Genomic DNA, 21,487 nt, shown 5'->3' on the forward strand with positions numbered 1-21,487 from the left:
CATTAGTCATCATTTTCATTTTCTATTGTAATATAAATCTATTTCCTTTTAAGGAAAACCCCACCCCGGAACTATAAATATGTTTATATTAAAATATTTATCATGTGTTTAGCAAATCTGGTGCTTTGTTGGTTGGTGCTGTATTTTTGTTATTCCTCTGGGAATTTAGTGGATGTATGCCACATACAACAGTGTACGAGCTTCTTTTCCCACCGTTTTCCACCAACACTTATTTACGTGTTCACACATTACAGATTACTACTAATTTAGAGATCCCAATCAGCCTACAGTGCATGACTTCGGACTGGAAGAGGAAACCAGAGTACCTGGAGGAAACCTCCAAAGCATGGGGAAAACATGAAAACTCCACCCACACAGGGCGGAGACGAGAATCGAGCCCCCAACCCAGGAGGTGTGGGGTGAATGTGCTAACCACTAAGCCACTGTGCCCATGGACGGCAATTATAGAAGACGTAATTATAAAGGTTAATATGCACGTTGCTCAAGGTGCATTTTTCTCTCAACAGTATCCAGTACCAGTCTACCCAGTATAACATTTCTACAGAGTTTTTCTTCTAAAGTCAGAGAAACTGAGGAGAGAGATTTTTTTTTAAAACCCTAGACACAAGCTCATGTTTCATGGAGGCAAGCAACAGCCTAAATTTAGTCTGCAAGCATCACTATTGCCTTGGTGCGCCATACAGCTTTGAGCCTCACATGATGGATGACAGCCACAATTCTCCATGAAGGCAACCCGTGGCCACAAAGCAGTAAGAAAGTTCCACTCCAGCTCTCAGTTTAATCTCTCTGGATGTCTATCACAGAATCAGGGAATAGGAAGTATGAAAATTACTCATTAATTTTTACAGCACTTGTGGATATTACCAGAATGCTGGCATAGCCAGTGTATAAAAGTAGGAATCAGACACGACTGCTGCAGATCGTGATGTAATCAAATCAAGCTTAAGAGCCTTAATGGAGGCTTTGTTGGAGAGAAGGGATTGGAGATGACACAGCACTACCTGGTTGGAGCTAAAGTGCATGGAACAAATGGGAGTGAGGGTAGGACATCAAACCAAGCCTGTGAAAAGAACCAAGCCAGACAACAGGGCATGGAGGTTAGCCTGCAAGGGCACAAACATTACCTAGCAGAATCACTAGCACAGAGTACTCCATTACCCCGGTCATCCCAACTTGGCCCTATCTGACGCCTTATTTCAAGGCTCGCTGCTTAAACTGACAGCACGAACCATCCACTTTACTAGAGCATGACTCAATGTCTTGTGTTCTTTTTTGGCTGAAAGTGCATTTGATGTTTTCGTTCATAATGGCAGGATGCTGAAGATGGGGAATGTTTTATATTCCAGTCACAAAAAAACGACTGCTTTTTCCTTCTATCCTGTTTCCTCATCACATTTTTTATTTCAGTAACCATTACTGTATGAAAAGGACCAAAGCAGCCATTTTGGATCTTAATGTCCATACACATACACAGTGTGATGGAAAAAAAAAGACCCTTGTTGTAATTTGGCATGATTATGATAGATGAGATAAAAGGGGGGTGGGAAATGATAGGTTCATTTTGACACTGTACTGAAAACAAATAACATGCCCTCTAGTGGTGATTGAGCTGGGAAACACACATTTAGTAACACTAACCTGAATTTACAACAGACGGCTGATGGAGGCAGGATAACGTCACTCTGAATTCCATTCTCGGGTCAAACATCAAAACAGGCAACCCTTTGGCTTCTAGAAATACCACTGATATCCATTTCAAATGCCCCAACAGTTATGTGTGGGAACACTTTTGTGGGTTTATTTGGAAAGCAATTTCTTGGGAGTTTGTATCACCTGATGAAGGAAATTGTTTCCTTTTCCGGTTATTATAACTCTTATTATCACAACTTTACTCATATGGAACCTGTGTTTTTGTTTTTCACTGTCCCTTGTACACATTATTGACACTGGCAACAGTATTTACTACGTTACTAGCGTGGCTTCTGTTTACATGTAAGCATATTACAGTAGCGGCAAAACATTCGCTGCCTGTATTTGCTGAACGCTGAATAACTGAACAGATACTGACTGTTTCCGAGAATGCTAGTATAAATCCATTATTCTAGGAAGGTCAGGGGTTCAAGCTGCAGCACTACCAGGCTCTGGATTACTGATCGGAAGGTCGGTGGTTCAAGCCAGAACACTGACAAGCTCTGGGTTACTGATCGGAAGGTCTGGGGTTCAAGCCCCGGTGCTGCCACTGTTGGGCCCTTGAGCAAGACCCTTAACCCTCTCTGCTCCAGGGGCGCTGTATCACAGCTGACGCTGTGCTTTGACCCCAACTTCCTAACATGCTGGAGTATGCTAAAAAAAATTATTTCGCTGTGCTGTAATGTATATGTGACCAATAAAGAATCATTATATCCATTAACAGGTCAAATCCATTTTTCTGTACTGTGCATTAAGCCATGGGGGGGTGCACTTAAATGCTCAGTACAGACACTGTAAGATTACTGTGTAAGGAGACACGAAAGTTTCTAGTTCATATATGATTGACCTCTATCAAAGCTCATAGACCGCTTCAGCTTGCTGCACTTTCTGGCTTGTGACATTTTTATCCCAGGAGCATTCCATCTCTGTCAACACTTAGCTCCTGCATAACCTTGACTGGCTAGTGGAAGAGAAAGGAGCAGCTGCTTCTGAAATGTAAATAAATAAATAAATAAATAAATGGACAGACAGGAAAACATAGGGACGTTACAAAAGAAAGTCAAACCGAATTTTCACTTTCATATAAAGCATATAAAGCAGGGGTGTAACGCAATGGCACAATGCCACTGTATCTGTATATAATATTCATATCTGTGGGTGTGTCTCAACCAGCTCTCTAGTTCAGTAGTCAAGGCACTGATCAGGGAGTCAGCCATTTTAAGGGCTAGTGCATTGGAACATTTGCTTCCTAAATAATTCCACAATGCACCGCAAAACCTGGGAGCATCAATGCTCAGTATGTTCCTAATCATGACCTAGGGTGCAAGGTAGCTGATCGAGACTGTATCTGTGTTAGGATTTAAATACAAAGTGGGCGTAGCCTAAATTGTAAGGGGATTTCTTACTTTCTTCTTCTTTCTATTTTTTTTTTTTTTTTTTTTAGAAATGTGTTCTGCATGTGTCTCAGAGGAGGTGCATGTTAGCTCCACGCTCCCCAGCTGTCGTATGATAGGGGAGAGTTAGCTAGTGAGTGAGTGGGAATTGGCAAGACCAAATTTGGAACAAAATGGGGGGGAAATTAAAAAAGAAATTGGTTAATAAGTTTGGCAACAGTGTTGTTTGTGATGTGCTGGCCATGTTTCCTTTTAAAATCCATCACGACCTTGCGAAAGCATCCTGATCCAGCCATGAAAATGATTGCAATACTTTCTTTTTTTTGTCAAAGACATTCTTAAAGGCTATCTAATACACACACACACACACACACACACACACACAATCTCACAAAAGTGAGAGTGCACCCCTAAGTGAAAATGTCCAAATTGGGCCCAAAGTGTCAATATTTTATGTGGCCACCATTATTTTCCAGCACTGCCTTAACCCTCTTGGGCATGGAGTTCACAAGAGCTTCACAGGTTGCCACTGTAGTCCTCTTCCACTCCTCCATGATATCATCACGGAGCTGGTGGATAAGAGACCTTGTGTTCCTCCACCTTCCGTTTGAGGATGCCTCACAGATGCTCAATAGGGTTTAGGTCTGGAGACATGATTGGCCAGTCCATCACCTTCACCCTCAGCTTCTTTAGCAAGGCAGTGGTCGTCTTGGAGGTGTGTTTGGGGTCATTATCATGCTGGAATACTGCATACTGATCATGCTCTGCTTCAGTATGTCACAGTACATGTTGGCATTCATGGTTCTACTGTAGCTCCCCAGTGCCAGCAGCACTCATGCAGCCCCAGACCATGACACTCCCACCACCATGCTTGAGTGTAGGCAAGACACACTTGTCTTTGTACTCTTCACCTGGTTGCCGCCACACACGCTTGACACCATCTGAACCAAATAAGTTTATCTTGGTCTCATCAGACCACAGGACATGGTTCCAGTAATCCATGTCCTTAGTCTGTTTGTCTTCAGCAAACTGTTTGCGGGCTTTCTTGTGCATCATCTTTAGAAGAGGCTTCCTTCTGGGACGACAGCCATGCAGACCAATTTGATGCAGTGTGCAGCGTATGGTCTGAGAACTGACAGGCTGACCCCCCACCCCTTCAACCTCTGCAGCAATGCTGGCAGCACTCATACGTCTATTTCCCAAAAACAACCTCTGGATATGATGCTGAGCACGTGCACTCCACTTCTTTGGTCGACCATGGCGAGGCCTGTTCTGAGTGGAACCTGTCCTGTTAAACCGCTGTATGGTCTTGGCCACCGTACTGCAGCTCAGTGTCAGGGTCTTGGCAATCTTCTTATAGCCTAGGCCATCTTTATGTAGAGCAACAATTCTTTTTTTCAGATCCTCAGAGAGTTCTTTGCCATGAGGTGCCATGTTGAACTTCCAGTCACCAGTATGAGGGAGTGTGAGAGTGATGACACCAAATTTAACACACCTGCACCCCATTCACACCTGAGACCTTGTAACCAAGTCACATGAAACACAGGAGGGAAAATGGCTAATTGGGCCCAATTTGGACATTTTCACTTAGGGGTGTACTCACTTTTGTTGCCAGTGGTTTAGACATTAATGGTTGTGTGTTGAGTTATTTTGAGGGGACAGCAAATTTACACCGTTACACAAGCTGTACACTCACTACTTTACATTGTAGCAAAGTGTCATTTCTTCAGTGTTGTCATATGAAAAGATATCAAATATTTACAAAAATGTGAGGGGTGTACTCACTTTTGTGAGATACTGTATATATACACACACTAGTAGCCTAATTATTTAAATGACTCTGAACAGATGGTGAGTAAGGATAAATGAATGAATGAATGCTGTAAGTGCATTGTTCATATTCACTTTAATGAATGTCCCTTGAACTTCTAATCTGGCTGCTTGCTCATGCTCACAAGCTTCATATCTGACCACTCACCTGTATGAAAGTAAAAAAATTCCAACATGTTGAGGCTGAAGGCAAATCAAGATGAAGTCTGAATGAAAGTCAGACTGAGTGAAGATTGAAATCAGAAACATCTATTCATTTTGAGCCCAAGCCTTTACTTCAGCTAGTTGGCTTCATTCATGCATTGTCCTCTTGATTACATTATATTCTACTGTATATAATCACGTGAGCTATTAATGATCGTAGTTAAACAGTCAAACTGTTTTCTGTGCTATTGTTTGTCTGAGTGTTTACAGTCTCCAGCATGTTTCACATCACTCTGGCCTCCATGGTTCGGTTCAGCCGGTGAGTCTCTCTGCTCTTTGTTTCTCTCATCCACAGTTTCCTTCAAACCCATTCGCAAGACAGCATGCCAACACAACAATGCCTAAATGAACCGTACACACATACTCGACAGAAACAGTCGCTGAAATGTCAGCAATCTCTGCGATTTGCCTGCCACCTCTAAGTCTGACCCGACTGGGTGCCATTTGTGAGAGTGGACAGAGCTGCTAATTAAAGAGTAGGGCATTGGGGAAGTGGTGGAAAAGGGCAACGTTTTAAACATGTAGGTCTCAGATGCAAGCTGTCAGAGAAGAATCAGGATGGACGCACACGAGGCGGTGGAAAGGTAAACAGCAGGGGTATTATCCTCACACAGACATGCAAAGACTGTGGGTCAGTATTCAAAGAGAGATGGCTGCTGAAAGCCCATGTGACCTCCAGGAATAATAAAGGGATATGTATATTGGAATCCTAAACCAAGCATCACTCAGCACATCTTCCAACATTAATGAAAGGAGAATTGACACTGGTTAATGTCAAACACACCTATTCTATAATATGGAGTCACTTTGATGGAGGACAGTTTCATATTGGTTCATAAACTTTAATGAAAACCTGTAGGCTAGAACAGGATGAAAAATTGAGATAATGATAATTGGATTCATGCCATCCTAGGGATATTGGTATCGGAGGGTGGGCGCAGTCCATATTGACAGACACTTTATGGAAAAGCTATCAGTGTGTGGTGGTCCTCTCAAACGTACATCATCATTTATTCTTTTTACAGCCAATAGAGGTAGAATCAGGAGAACATGGCAGCTTTAAGGTAAGGTTGGATTCACTTGAATCACGGAGGTGTGAAGGTCACAGAATTCACCAAGATATATCTCTGAATGAGTCACAGACAGGGATGAGGAAGAGGCGGGGGGGTGAGGGGTGAGACGGAAAGATTAAAAAAGCATGCATTGTGTATTGGTGTGACTGGATTCCCATTGAGATCGGTCTCTTTGGCGGGTCTATAGCCGAAGAGCCGGAGCTGTGTGTGGATATGGAAGACTTGTGAGTGTGGATACTGAAGACAATATCTCTCTCCAAACTGCATTATCATGCAGTACAGATGCTGTCTGAAGTGCCGAGTGGCTCCTTCAATCAATGGCGTTTGCATTTAGGATGCATACAGACGTACTAAATTCTTTCCCAATAACAATGCAGCTTCATGATGGAAAAGTCTTACAATGCAAAATGTATGTTAGATGATATTTTTGAAATTGTAAATACTGTGTGCAATCTGAAAGGTCAATGAGATAGAATGCAAAACCTATTTTTCTTTTTTACGTGTCAGTAACCCCCAGGGCTTTTAAGCTTTTTATAAGCCGTATAATTTTGCTGGAAGACACATTTCTGTACTTTTTCTTGGCACATTATATAAATGAACTTAATAAAATTTTATTTTTATCTTTTTTTTTTTGTACGTTTTATCTCGTTAAATGTCACATTAATTTTTATAAAATACTTACATGTGTAGTACAATCTGTGCACAATGTCATTGTCAGTTTACCAGAAATGCCTAAAAGACAAGCACTGAATTGTAATTTCTTACCTTTTTTTTTTTTCCTCCTATGGCCATCAGAGCACAACACATTCTGGAAAAGCAAAGAATGTGCACCTGGAGGATTTTCAGGAAGAACAGTGGGCAGTTTAACTGCTCAGGACAAACAAGAGACTCAGGAACAACTATCACAAAACATTAAACCAGTCGTTGATAATCCTGGTAACGATACGCAGTATTAAGAATTAAGCGTATGTAAACTTTTGAACTGGGTCATTTGTGTAAATTCAGTTATAATCGTGTCTTGTGGACTATATCATCTCTGATGTGAAATAGCTTAATCAGGGCAAAACCAAATAAAAAGCAAAATCGATTTTAATGATCCTTCTTATTTTTTTTAATCATTAACATTTTGCAGATTATGCAAGGCATATGTAAACTTATGACCTAAATTGTATATACAGTACATGCTGGATCACTGTTTACAAGAACTTCAGAGAAGGGAGAGAGTAAGAGCAAAAGGTGAGAGGAGAGAGGACGCTTACATAGCCAAGGTTCCTAAACACTGCAGCTGTGCCGCGTCCCGCTGCAGGATCCTGAGTAGCTCCGGCCTACTCACATGCATGAGCACACTGTTCACTCCTATACAAACAGCGTAAAATATCAGCCAGAACCATCATTTTAGAGATAGTGCTACAATTCAGGATGAGTGACAACCCAGTTCATCGGTATACGATCAAAAGTTATGCCATTTCATCATCTGCCGTGACCTTCTCATGCTACACAGTATAGCCAGTGCTATATCTATCTGTGTGCATCTGAGTATGGATAAGCCAGCAGACTGAAGTGTTGACCTTGACGACGAGCTCCCCTGAACCTACCTCAATAAAATGTTTCAATATGCTGGAGCAGTCCGATCAGGAATTCAGAGATCGATTGACTGATGCTTGATTTTGCTGCGGCTTTTATCAAACTTGTGCAACTTGTTTTTTGTGCTTAATTTTTTTGAGGAAACTTGAATTGGCGAAATTGCAGTTGCAAAAATTGTTTTGCACATCCTTTTCCAGTCATGTTTGTTGGTAAATGAGACCTTTTATCTGCACTCATGTTCGATGCATATGAATCAAAGAGGGCTTTGGCTGAATGTGTATTGTGATGACGTCACATGACGTGCCTTGGCCCAAATCTGCGGTAATTTTGAAAAATTGCATGCTCATCCGAATAATGCGGAGCTTGCTTGATTCTGCATTCATTTTTTCACTGGAGTAAGCAAACACTTATGTAAAATTTGGTTTCTTCTTTGCCTCCCTAGAAAGCATGGACTCCAAAAAACATGTTGAGGTGAATTTCACTAATTTGCTAACATTAACCGGCTATGTTTAAGCAAGTTAGCCTGTTTTCTTTGCTAATTCCAGGTTAGACCAGCATCAACTCCAGCAGCTTACAGTGCCCTTGTTGGAAACTCTCTATTCTCTATTCCCTCAGATATGTATAAGTATGTTTAGGTTATAAGGTTATACGGTTCTGTCTCATGAACGTTTCTAGACCTGTCTGTTGTATACGTGCCAGTTAAAATGTCACCATAGGAACTTCCTCTATTCTGTTAAGCAAACAGTTACCATATATGTTCAGAAACCTGTACATTCTTGTATTGCTTAAGATGTTTTTCACATATATGACCAGACAGTTCAGCTGCCATATTATTTCCACACAGCAGTACACCTATCCTGGCTATCTGTACCTCTGTATATGTATATAAACCTCTATTAGTCTGCAAATAAATTAGGAAGTCTCTCTGAACTATTCTTTGTATCAACGTGTTCAATCAGACTTTCTCCGGGCTCGTATATACTCTGAGGCAAACCACATTGGCGCGGTAGCACAGAGAAACACTCTTCTCTTAAACACCGTAAGGCTGAAGGCTGACTGAGGGAAGAGGAATATTAGAAGCTATTTTCTTTATCCCAACAGCCCTCCACTAATATTGGCACCCTTGGTAAATATGAGCAAAGAAGGCTGTGAAAATGTCTTTATTGTTTAAACTTTTGTTAAAAAAAAACAAAAACACAAAAATACTCTGCTCTCATGGATATCAAACAATTGCAAACACAGGTTTATAAAAAAAAAAAAAAAACAAGTGTGCAACAATTATTGGCAGCCCTTGAATTCATATGAGGAAAATAGATTCAAATTATATTCCCATTTTATTTTATTTTTATTTTACATTTTTAGCATACTTGGGTGACTAGGAACAGGAAATTGTTCAACCATGACTTCCTGTTTCACAGGGGTATAAATATGAGGCAACACATAGGCCACATTCCCTTAGTCATTCATAACAAGACCAAGGAATAGAGCTGTGATGTGCAGCAAAAGGATAGCAACAGATATTAAATGAAAACCTGACTGCATCTGCCAGAATGCTTAAAATGGGCCATGGTTGGATCTTCCAGTAGGACAATGATCCAAAGCATACATCAAAATCAACACAAAAATGGTTTACTGACCACAAAATCAAGGTGCTGCCATGGCCATCCCAGTCCCCTGACTTAAAACCCATAGAAAACCTGTGGGGTGAACTGAAGAGAACAGTCCACCAGCGTGGACCTCGAAATTTGAAGGGTCTGGAGAGATTCTGTATAGAGGAATGGTATCAGATCCCTTGCCATGTATTCTCCAACCTCATCAGGCATTATAGGAGAAGACTTGGAGCTGTTATCTTGCAAAGGGAGGTAGCACAAAGTATTGATTAAGGGTGCCAATAATTGTTGCACACCTATTCTTAGATTTTTTTTTATTTTTTATAAACGTGTGTTGTGTTTGCAATTGATTTATATCTATGAGAGCAGAATATTAACAAAAGTTCAAAAGTTTTTTTCACAGCTTTCTTTGCTCATATTTCTAAGGGGGCCAATATACATAATTCTAGCTCTTGCTAAATATTGGTAATTTAAATGCTATTGCACTTGTGATTAATTCATTAGCAAACTATGTAACATTAGTTATACGTATGACCAGTAAACCTACAGAGATTGCAGGATGTTTTCACAATAATTATTACAAAGTATAAGTTCTCAGTACCTTTTCCCATCCCCAATGTGTATAATATACTACAGCACATCATACAGTCCTAGACTAGAGACTAGAATTAAAGTTCGTGCCTGCTATGTTGTGGATCAGTTACAGCAAATGGAATCTGTTTAAAGCTCCTGTAATTGCTGTCATTTCTTTAAGCGCTCATGCCGTCAAAAGTCGGGTCATTCCAGTACGCATGGCAAGCAACAACACTATTACCAGCAGGATTCTGCTAAGTATACAGCACATCATTCAATCCATGGGTGGAGCATCTGAGGCTGAGATGAGGACTGAATAAAGTCCACCTACAGGGTAAATCTGCACCATGGACCCAGTGGACTGATTTATTCACCCTGTGCGTGGGTTGGGCAAGTTATAACTCTCTGATTGAGTGACTGATAAAATTTACTGCATATGAGAGAAATCACTTATCTGCACTGCACAGGGTTCAACCACCTCTGACTCTTCATCAGAAAAAAGAGTGAAAAGTCCGAGCTGTTTGTCTCATCATTAACCCTCTTTTCTGTCCCAGAGGATGACATGACAGCTATGCTTCAGCTTATATTACAGCTTCAGTTAGATGCTTCTGCTGCAGACATTTCCATAACAGGACACTCATTTATCTTACTGTTAAAGTTTAAGCTGCTGGTATTCTTTTGTTAACAAGACTTCAACTAAGCAGTCTTTACAGCTAGAATTAAAATACCAGGAAGGAAAATTCTACGTGCCTTTCCTTGGTTCTGCAATCTGCAACAAGTAATGTCATCACAATTGCAATACATTAACCAATCATAAAAGAAAACATCTCGGTAAGGAGATATCTCTCAATTATTTTACATGTGTACACATAGCCAATACAAGAGAGGGCTATAAATACACAAGTAGCAAAGCACTAATTTTATATATATTTTATATATATTTTATATATATATATATATATATATATATATATATATATATATATATATATATATATATATATATATATATATATATATATATATATATATATATATATTTTTTTTTTTTTTTAAGTAGATAGTAAGCCTAGCATTGCAGCAATGTGATTCAGGTTGAATTCTGAACCTTAAGGTTCCACATTGTCCACCTCATAATCCACACAGGACACATCTCAGCTACGCTTCCATTCATGCTAATGGCAGGAGAAAGTACAACTGCATGCCTTTGATTTTAATCTGTATTGGCAACTTCCGTTTTCAGCATTCAGTTATCAGTTATGAATACATGAACTTACAATTCTGTTTCTGTTTTAAGAGTAATATTAACTGTTTAATATTGTTTATAATTAACAAAATTAGTTGTTCAAGAGTTCGCTATACTGCAAAAATGTCTTGAATATTGTCAAATTTATCTAGTATTTCTTATTAAGATTGCCATAAACCAAATAAAAGATCATAAAACATATTTCTGGACATTATTACTCATTTCAAGCTTGTAGTTTTCCTCTTCTATTGGCACAATAGAGCACAATTACCTGCCAATGGAACAAGACCAAGGATATCAAGATCAAAATGAACAAATGACTAGAAATAGGTTTAATAATCTTATATTTGGTTTATGGGGGGCACGGTGGCTTAGTGGGTAGCACATTTGCATAGCACCTCCAGGGTTGGGGGTTTGATTCCTGCTTCTGCCCTGTGTGTGCAAAGTTTGCATGTTCTCCCTGTGCTTTGGGGGTTTCCTCTAGGTACTCTGCTTCCCTCCCTGAGTCCAAAGACATGTGTTCTAGGCTGAATGGCATCTCGAAATTGTCCATAGTATGTGAATGTGTGTGTGATTGTGCCCTGTGATAGGTTGGCACCCCATTCAGGGTGTCCCCTGCCCCGATGCTCTCCACAACCCTGTGTAGGATATGCAATAAAGAAAATGGATTGACGGATGGATATTTGGTTTATTGTAATCTTGTAATAATAAATACTAGATAAATAAAGTTATTTCCACTTGCCAAGATGACTTTTTGTACAGTGTAGATAGTTAGGTTGTTTATCGTGCATAACAATATACAGTACAGTGTGTGGTATTGTCTTGGTATAAAGCAGTGGTCACCAACCCTGTTTCTGGAGATCTACCTTCATGAAGACTTGAACTCCAACCTTAATTGTGCCCACCTGTCCATATAACCATAGCATTAACAAAGTTCTTGATTGACTAAAGCAGGTATGTTACATTTTGGTTGGAGATGAAACCAGCAGGAATGTGGATTGAAACGTTACTCAAAATGAAGGTGGTGGTGTGACACGTGCTAGCTGGTGTGAATTGGTGTTTGTAATTCATCCACACAGGAATAAGAATGACCGCAGACCAAATCAAGTGTGTTTCTAGGGATCTAAATAATCCAAATGGCCTCGATTGCAAAGTGAGAAGTCATTCTTTTGTTTAGTAAGGTCTCTGGTATAATCACTTATGCTGTCAAATAGTTTGTTCATAGCTATGTCTGATTTCTGCTGGTGTTTATCTGCACGTTTCATTTGTTTGGAAGTGCCATTGCTTGCCAAAGCACAGTTATGGTTGCAGAATTTTAACCTAGCCTAGGTCATTTTACATCTTCAGTCAGCAAGGTGGATCCAGAGCCCATCGCAGGATCACTGGCTGTGAGGTTAGAATACACCCTGGATGGGATGTCAGTCCATTGCAGCACACAGTTCACACACAGGGGCAATTTAGCTTGGCCAATCCAGTCACTGGCATGGTTTTGAAAGGAAACCTGTGAACCCAGACAAGACACACATGCACATTGAGAGAAAGTGAAACATTCCACACAGACAACTCAGGAGCACAGGACTAAACCAGGTCCCTTAAAATCTAGTTAATTCTTTAAACTGAATCATGGTGATGGTAGTGATGGTGATTTACTGATCTACAATTAAGTGTGTAACCGCATGCACTCCTTTCTGGAACATGATGCTTCAGGGTTATACCATTGAGCAGAGCTTTGAAAAGAGTTTTAGATTAAGGGACTAAAGTGAGGAGATGGGCTCTTTCTGTGGCAAGTCTGGTGGAAGTTAGAAGGATCACCAACATCGTTTGGAGCGACTTTAAGCCCAGGCTGTACTGCAGCTCTGAGCAGAACTGTGCTGAGGCTTTCTTAGAAGCAGGATGGCCACTCGCTCCACTGGAATGAACACGTTCTCCAGAGTACTGGATACAGATGTGCCTCTTGCAACCAAAATGGACAAATCCAATCTAGCACTAGGTTTTCTATACTCCTATAAAACTCTTACTCTCAGCTGATTACATCTGCACATGGTACTCAACACTAAGCGCGCACACACACACACACACACACACACACACACACACACACACACACACACACACACACACACACACACGAGAAGACATAAGGAAGCCATATTGCATTACCATAGCATGTGACCCTGGGTTTAAAAGGATAGTTTAAAAAAATGGGAGGTACAAATCAGTGTTACGCACGCACTAATGGACGCAGTGTTCTGTGACGTGCAAACGGCGTCACAGAGGGAGTGCAGCATGGCAGAGGGATCCTACCGACAAGATGCTATTTTTAGCCTGCTGAAGAGAAAAATGTATTTATAGTGTGTTGTGCCACAGTGCGGGGGCAGTAGCTGAAGGGAGTCAATGCATCAAATCATTGCTGACAAGCAACAATGGCTGAGGGAGGAGACAGCAACAAACACAGAACATGCATCCATGCGCGCACACACGCGCACACACACGCACACACACACACACACACACACACACACACACACACACACACACAGTGTGCAGCAAGCACGATACAGCCATCACTGGTGGTGCAGTGACATTCACACACTCTCACAGGAATAGCTGCGTTTGAGATAAATGCAGCATCAAACCCTGGTTTCTGCTTTCAAATATAAATTCCTAATCAGACACACAGACCCCATTTCATATATGTAAGGCTCCAGACATCAGCGGATTTCCAGAAGGTCAATAAATACTTCACTGGCATGATTATAATGGGGGGGAGATTACAAAAAAATGAGAAAAAGGAATTGTTCTGAGCAACTGGACAATTTAATAAGTTCAAATAAGCAATTTATGTTCTTGCCATTGAAGTTTGCAAGGCTTTGACTGGTAAAATAAATTAAAATGATTCCAGTATCAGAGTAAAGCTTTACCATGGAACAGAAGGACAGACTGCTTCTTACCAGAGATTATTCTACCAGTCTGTTTTCTTGGTTTAAGCTCAATACTAACTGAGGTAATGCTTACAGCAGAAGCCACAATGCTTTTTTTTTTTTTTTTTTTTTTTTTTAGTATGGCCACATAGCAATTCCACACAACATTGGACAGCAGAGAGAGTCCATGATTACTTCTGAGAACAGAGGTGAGTAAATCAGTGGACAGAATAAGCTTATTCCAGGGAATGGACAGCCTGCGAGAATGGAGCTGTGCTGCCCCTAGTGGAGCGCTACGGCAACTGCAGGTGGGCAGACACTGCAGCAAGCATTTGATGCAACAGTCGCTGCTTCTGAAGTTTTGTTAATCAATAAAATGCTCAGTAGGTAAATCAGTGCAACATATTGTGCAACAAAAAAAAAATGCCAACACAACTACAATGCAATACTAATCCAGTGTTAAAATAGAGTAATGTTTTGCTATTCATAATTCTAGGTTTAAACAAATATTTACAATGTTCTGAAGAGTATACACTTCCATATCTACATACCAGTGTCACATAATAAAAAACATTCCAGTACCTTCTATACATTTCACTCAAATTTTACATTTAGTTCAAATAAAAATATCAGTACTGAGCCTCGCAATGCAACACTGACAGTCTTCTAGTGTTCAAAAATGATGTCCCCTTCTGCATGGCAGTCAGGCTGATCAGCACTGACTCATGCCTTCAGATCCACATTCAACTGCCCTTCCATCCCTCCGTCCTATCACTCGATCACCCTACACCCTCCATCACGCTCAGTCAGAGAGTGATTCGCACAGACAAATAATTCTGCTGAAGAGTCTGTTAAACCCACACAACACACTCCATCAGCGCCGCACAGCTCATCTCCACCTGGTAGTGTGGTTCTGACAAATGGTTCCCTCTGTAGCAGCTTTAAACAAAGCTGATGTGCAAACGAGACTCCCGATGAGGCCCAAGCACCCCTCCAGCTCACAGCAGACTGGACAGCAGAATCATCACCTGCCCACACTCACATGGAGAGCCCTTCAGTCAGTGTGCACACGGGGTGACCAGTGTGTGGTTTGTTTGGAGGGCACATGCTGTGCTGTGCACTCCATGCATACATGCTGTGGTGGTAGATTCTAGTGGTAGGGCAGGGTGGGTGATGCCACCACTGAAGGCAGGATGGCGAGGTAGTTAGAGGGGACGTAGCCTCTTTGATCTCGCACCTCCACCAGACTCCACTCGGCACTGCCCCGCTTATCGTGGGGCTCCACTACCCGCACTGGTTCTCCGGCCCGCAGGGACAGCTCGTGGCTGCTCCGTGCCATGAAGTCGTACGCAGCAAACACCTGGAAAAACAAAAAAGAAAAAAAAAAGAGCTTTTAATGCATATGACCATGATAGGCACTTCTGCTTCACTATAGCGCAAACTGGAATGCAGCCCAAAATAAATAATTCACACTTGCTATTTGTAGAAGATAAATACATTAATGATACATTTAGTAATAGTTATAGTACACGGCAGTGGGAAAATCTATTTGCACTACGCTATTAGTCTGTATTCTGCTTCTTTGAATACAGGCTACAGCATTCAAGAAGACATTCAATTTCACAGCACTGCTAGATTCTTCATTCTGGTTGGTCAGAAGGAAAAGATTAATTTTCTGTAACAGAGCTCTAACATTAGTTGCAGCAGCAAGAGTTAAAGAATAATGGGATCGTTCTGATAACCTATCATTTCAACAACAATTAACAGAGATGTAACGGTATGAAAATGATCGTGACCAAAATTATCATGGTTATCAGTATTATCACGGTATTGTTAAAATGTGCTGACACTGTACAAGTACTGACACGCACACAAACTTTATTTACACAGGTTTTATATTTGACTATAAAGTGATGGATGGTTGTCACTAGGCTTGCTGTGATGGCCGGTGTTACACGGTGTTCGGGCTGCACACTGATTACTTCACTTGCCCTCTGCGGCAAAGCCCCCACTGTCGTTTTGCTTTTTTATAGTAATAAAAATAATTTAGTTCAGTTAGAGAACAGACAACAATTAAAATTTGAGTGCATCTGCTCAATTCAGCATTAGCCGAACGGGTCGGAGTTGCAACACAAATCAGCAGGAGTCAGATTTCATTTAGCACATGACGAGAGTGATGCGAGCTGACTGACAAGACGATGGCGGAAGATTTGGTTTATATGAGCAAGTTCGTCATTGTACTGTTTTGTTCTTGTTGTGTTTTTCATTAAGAATGATAATAAACCCACCATTCAAGCAATTGACCCTGAATTGTCGCTAATTGGTATGCGAAAGTGAAATGTGCACAGCCGCACAGGCTTTCATAAGCGATTTATAAGCGTGGGGAAAAGAGGGGAAAGCGCCAACGAAGCACCAAAACACCTTTTCACAACAACTTTCTTCTGGCAAACTCTGCAGACAGGGTTAGCATCTTCTATTACGTTTCCCTCAGCATTTTTAATAAAATCCAAAATATGACCACACTTCGGATTTGGTCCTCTTGGAAGGTTGGAAATTCTCAAGCACTGTCGCTGCCTTATGCCATGTTTTCACGCCCAAAAACCAACAATGCTGGGTGTGTGGACAGCATTTACTAATGATGCAATGAAAGGAAAATTTTGGGCCGAAACCAAAAATTTATCTTTTAAAACCAATTTTAAAATAGTTATTTTTTGTATTAATTGTTAATAATATTAATTGTTATGTAATTGTATTAATATTAGACCAAAAATAATATTAAATATATTATGCTTAATTCAGTTCTGTAACAAGTCAAATTTAACAGATTTTTTAATCCAAATATCCAAATAATGTAAAGTTCTAGAAAACTATTATCATCTGCAAAACAGCAGTCAAGTAATGAACTACGCCACTATTCTGTTTATGTAAACAGATTTCCACATTAATTAAAGATTATTGTACAAAAAACAGCAGCAATAGAACTAAAACCACACTCAAACTGTAAACCACAGATGTAGCCTCAAGTCAAGAACAAAGCTTTGCGGGGCTACACGAATTTGAATGCAATTGCTATACACGATAGCCAATTCTTCAGCTTTCTACTGAAGCAAAAGTGGCAGGTTTCTCTTCAAGAACAAAATTTGTTCAGCTTTCTGGCAGGAGATCAGGTGCTTGGGGCAGATAAATACCTGCGTGCAATCTGCACGAGCAACAGAAAGCGTAGCTGCGCTTGTTGCCGCACTCCTATGGATTGGGGCGCTTTCCTGTAGACTCGTCAAACATGTCAGAAAGTGAGGGAGTTTGCGCCTCATCACTTGTACGCACCCGTTTCTCTGGCGCACTTTGCTTTGTGCTACGCATTGATCCTTCAGCAGATGCATTCATCACTGCAGATGCATTCATCACATCCAGCTCTGCCTGTATCATCACTGCAGATGCGGAGAAAAAGTAGCGTGCACAGGTAAAATTCTTTAAATCACGGATCTAGTAATGTTGCAATGCAATGATAAGTGTTGAGCACTGTGGGGTGGGTAGTGGTGGCATATATTTTCGGCTCATATTTTCAACCTTTTCTCTCTTTCGGCAAAAAACCGAAAATGGCATTTTCGGCGGCTGAAATTTCGTTACCTCCCTAGCATTTACCGCGAGTTTTTACAAATCACGATAATTACGCACAGTTTTAAAGATAATTAAATGTGACGCAGTAATACTAACGGCCGGGGAATTTTATTGTGGTTACCACAAACTGATTCAATATCATTAATCTGGTGAAGTTTTCTGTGAGAAGACATTTATTTAGCCCCCCCCCCAAAGAGTCTCCAGTGTCAGGGTTTTTGTAACAGTCAGAGTTAGCGCTGTAACTTAATTTTTTCATCACTGGAAAGTCTTCAGGACTTCAGAGCTTCCTTAACTCCACAAGCTGCATTTTGTTGCCTTATTTAACTTCAAGAGAGAAAAGAAAGGCTGGTGACGGAATGGCTGTTTATAGCTGTTATAATACAAGTGAGAACAGGAGTTTCATAACATTAAATGTAACTATAGTATGGGTTCTTTAAAAAAAATTTTTTTTTTTTTTTTAAATTAGCATTGGCAAATTACTATGATACAAGAGGAATAAAACATTTTGGGATGTGCTATTATTGAAAAATAATGAGGACATAATCACACCATCCTGTCATTAATATTTTCCCTGAACAGAACAATCCATCATGTTTAATCTCCCCCCCTTTTTGTAGTTAAAAAAGGAAAAAAAAGAAGAAAGAAAAAAAAAAAAAAAAAGGTGGATTCTGGAGTGAAATGCAGCAGGGAGTTTCACGGTTGCCGTGTGAACTTGCTCTATTCTGGTTTTATACTTCATAACATACATCATAATGATAAACACTGACCTATTTGCTGTTCTTAAACTGGTGCAAGACTCAGACAAATTATAATGAAGATTAAGCACGCCCCCATGTGGCCAATACATGGACCCATGTCTACTACAAATTATACGTCAATCTAAGAAAAATGTATTAATGCATGCATTTATTCACTGTCTGTAATCATGGGCCACGTTGGATCTGGAGCCTATTGTGGAAACACAGGTTGTGAGAGTACAACCTGGAAGGGATGTCAATGCATCACATGCATATGCGCGCGCACACACACACACACACACACACACACACACACACACACACACACACACACACACACACACAGAGTATATAATCTAGAGGAGCAACCCATAATACCCAAAGCAAACCTACACAGACAACTGCAGAAAGAGTCATGAAACTCGGGATCAGAAGCACACCAACACTACCTGCTGCATCACTAAACCGCCTCACCAAACAAACAGTTTTTAAATAGATGATATCTTGTTGGCAAATTATTAACCTCCCTCACCTGAGCTTACAAAGGTGAAGGATACAACTCATCTACGAAATTGGATGTTGCCTGGCTGTGTTTAATGGCCTAATGATTAATGACTCTGTCAGGGGAAAGAAGAAGGAGGGGGAAAAATGGCCACACTTTGATTGTCACAGTTGCCATAAATCTCATGCTCACACCTACACCCACCCAGATAGAGAGGAACTCATCCTGGCTTCAGATTTCTCAATACAAGCTGGCCAAATAATATGCTGTTTGACAGCCAAAGCACATGAATGAATAATTCAGTGCGAGTACGTAACCATGGAGAATTAAAATCTAAAATGGCTGGCAAGGCCGTGCTGCTTATTTCTGTGCTTGTGATTTTATTGTGCTGATATTCTACTGCTACGCAAAGCTCACACACTGTAGGCATACTCTTTTACATTTGTCCAAGTGTGCATACGTGTCTCTCTTCATGATTGATGCTCTCAAGGCGGAGCAGCATCACCATCGATCTCTTCAGCTCTCCATCTCTCCGACACATAAATCAGACCAAGTAACTGGCCGGCACCCATATCCTGGCACTTAATGCTTACAGCAGTGTCTGGGTTGTTCACCTGGAAGCAGGGTGTAGCCATGGTGATGACAGGCTGAATTCCTGGTGTGTACGAGTGCCTCCTTGTTCCTGGACCACTGGATGTGGCGCTGAGAAGTGGAGAAGGAGGAGGAGGCTGTGCCATGCCAACAGTGTTGTAGCGAATCAGCTTCGATGCTGGAACATAACCCCTGGGACCTGAAAAGACAAACAGATTTAGATGTATACATACATAATGATTGTCAGGGAGAAAGGGGGGGAGAAAAAAAACAAAAAACAAACAAAAAAAACCCCACATGTAAGCTAGTGCAATTACAGCAAATGAGCAGTAGGTGTCCTTGCTGATATTATAAAACACCTCAAACAACACTCATTAAAGCAGTGTTAGTGCCACAAAAATGGATTAACTTAAAATAACAAAACAACTGTACTTTATATCCAGTCACTTAACCAAAAAAAAAGAAAAACAAATCCCACTTTTATTTTTGACAAATAATACAACCACAGTAAAAAATTAATCATTTGAGAAAATATGATAGTAGTAGACACACCCTTATATTAAAACAGTAAACCAGGACAGGGCACGTCTTACAGGTAATGGTGTTCTGAGACACATGAAAGGGCACCAAAACAAGCTAATAAAATTCAGCATTCAATAAATAAATGACACTTATTATATTAATAAGATTCACAATAAACAATTCTTTCACCACAGAGAGTAATCTGTTAACAGTAGGCCATGGTTAACATAACAGGCAAAGATTAGGGTATTTTACAGACAGAACAATGGCTTAAGTGTAACAACAGTTACTGGTTTAAACCCTGGCTTGTTAATACAGAATTCAATTATTGTGATGCAGTCACAGGTATGTATATATTTAATTATATGTGTGTATAATTAAGCAATATCACACAAGCAAGAGTGCTGTCGTACTGAATATGAGCTCAGCTGTAGGCATGAGGCCACAGGTACTCACAGCCGTGCTGATATTCAGTACAACAGCACGACTGCAAGTCTGACATTGCTTTTATACAAACTTCTATAAACAAGAAATTGTCAAGTAACTGACGCCTCAGACACAATATGGCCAAATATTTTGTTCACTTTTTGCTCCATCAATGAAAACAGCGCCCAAAGAAGCTACAGCTGCATAGAGCATTGTGTGTTGCCATGCAACACACACAATGATTGACAGCTCATAGGAAGTGTACTGACAGTTTCTATTGCTAGAACAGGAATTTTATGTAAGGATTCACAGTTAAGTGGAGTGATACGAACGGTGAAATGTACCAGGGCTGATATATTAGTACCTTTGGAACGTCGCTTGTCCAATCAAATTAGTGGACTGTTTTATAAAAAATAAAAAAAATAAAAAAAAAAAATTGTGTGGCTTTTTATTTTACTATAAACTGTCTAGACACAGTCTATTATCCCTTAACACTATCGTGGTCTATAAGTCTTATCTATAACAATTTTTCCCCCCCAAAAGTGTCTGGCCTTGAATAAAACACTCACTCAGAGTCTCATTCAGTTCTTACAGTGGCCAGATAAGATAAATTCTTACATACAAACATTAATGTCTATTCTGCAACATGTGTTTAATATTTTTCCTTATTTCTTTGCTGCTTGATTTTGTCTACCTGTGATGAAGCTGTAACAAAAATTAAGACACTCCAGGTTCAAAACATTTGACTATCAGGAAGTTTGTTGAAACAGCACATGCTGTTCTAGAAATGCACATCAATACATTACATAGAATAAAGGACCAATGTGGAGTTCTTCGAACATTCAAGTCATGTTCTCTTCATTTGTCTCGATGTCTCTTGTCACCTTACATGTTAGCTGGTCTGCACAGATGTTTTTATTAGATCTGCCTTTCATGCACTCTTGCT

General features: G+C 40.3%; 1 protein-coding gene across 4 annotated transcripts in view; it reads right to left on the reverse strand.

Annotated features, from left to right (window-relative positions):
• Positions 1–11,889: 11,889 nt before the first annotated feature.
• The window catches only part of arhgef37 (Rho guanine nucleotide exchange factor (GEF) 37), a 30,246-nt gene continuing 20,648 nt past the window's right edge, over positions 11,890–21,487 (reverse strand). For 3 of the 4 annotated variants that reach the window (XM_017474929.3, XM_017474928.3, XM_017474930.3), the window contains exons 12-13: positions 19,617–19,792; positions 11,890–15,505 (exon numbers count right to left, since the gene is read on the reverse strand). In XM_017474929.3, coding sequence (XP_017330418.1) covers positions 15,296–15,505; positions 19,617–19,792 — 386 coding nt within the window. In that variant the 3' untranslated portion in view covers positions 11,890–15,295. Of the gene's footprint in view, positions 15,506–17,469; positions 17,574–19,616; positions 19,793–21,487 lie in introns of all 4 variants that reach the window. The other variant, XR_006982948.2, reaches the window with a different exon arrangement.

This window comes from Ictalurus punctatus, chromosome 8, assembly GCF_001660625.3.
Source record: "Ictalurus punctatus breed USDA103 chromosome 8, Coco_2.0, whole genome shotgun sequence".
Taxonomy (NCBI): domain Eukaryota; kingdom Metazoa; phylum Chordata; class Actinopteri; order Siluriformes; family Ictaluridae; genus Ictalurus; species Ictalurus punctatus.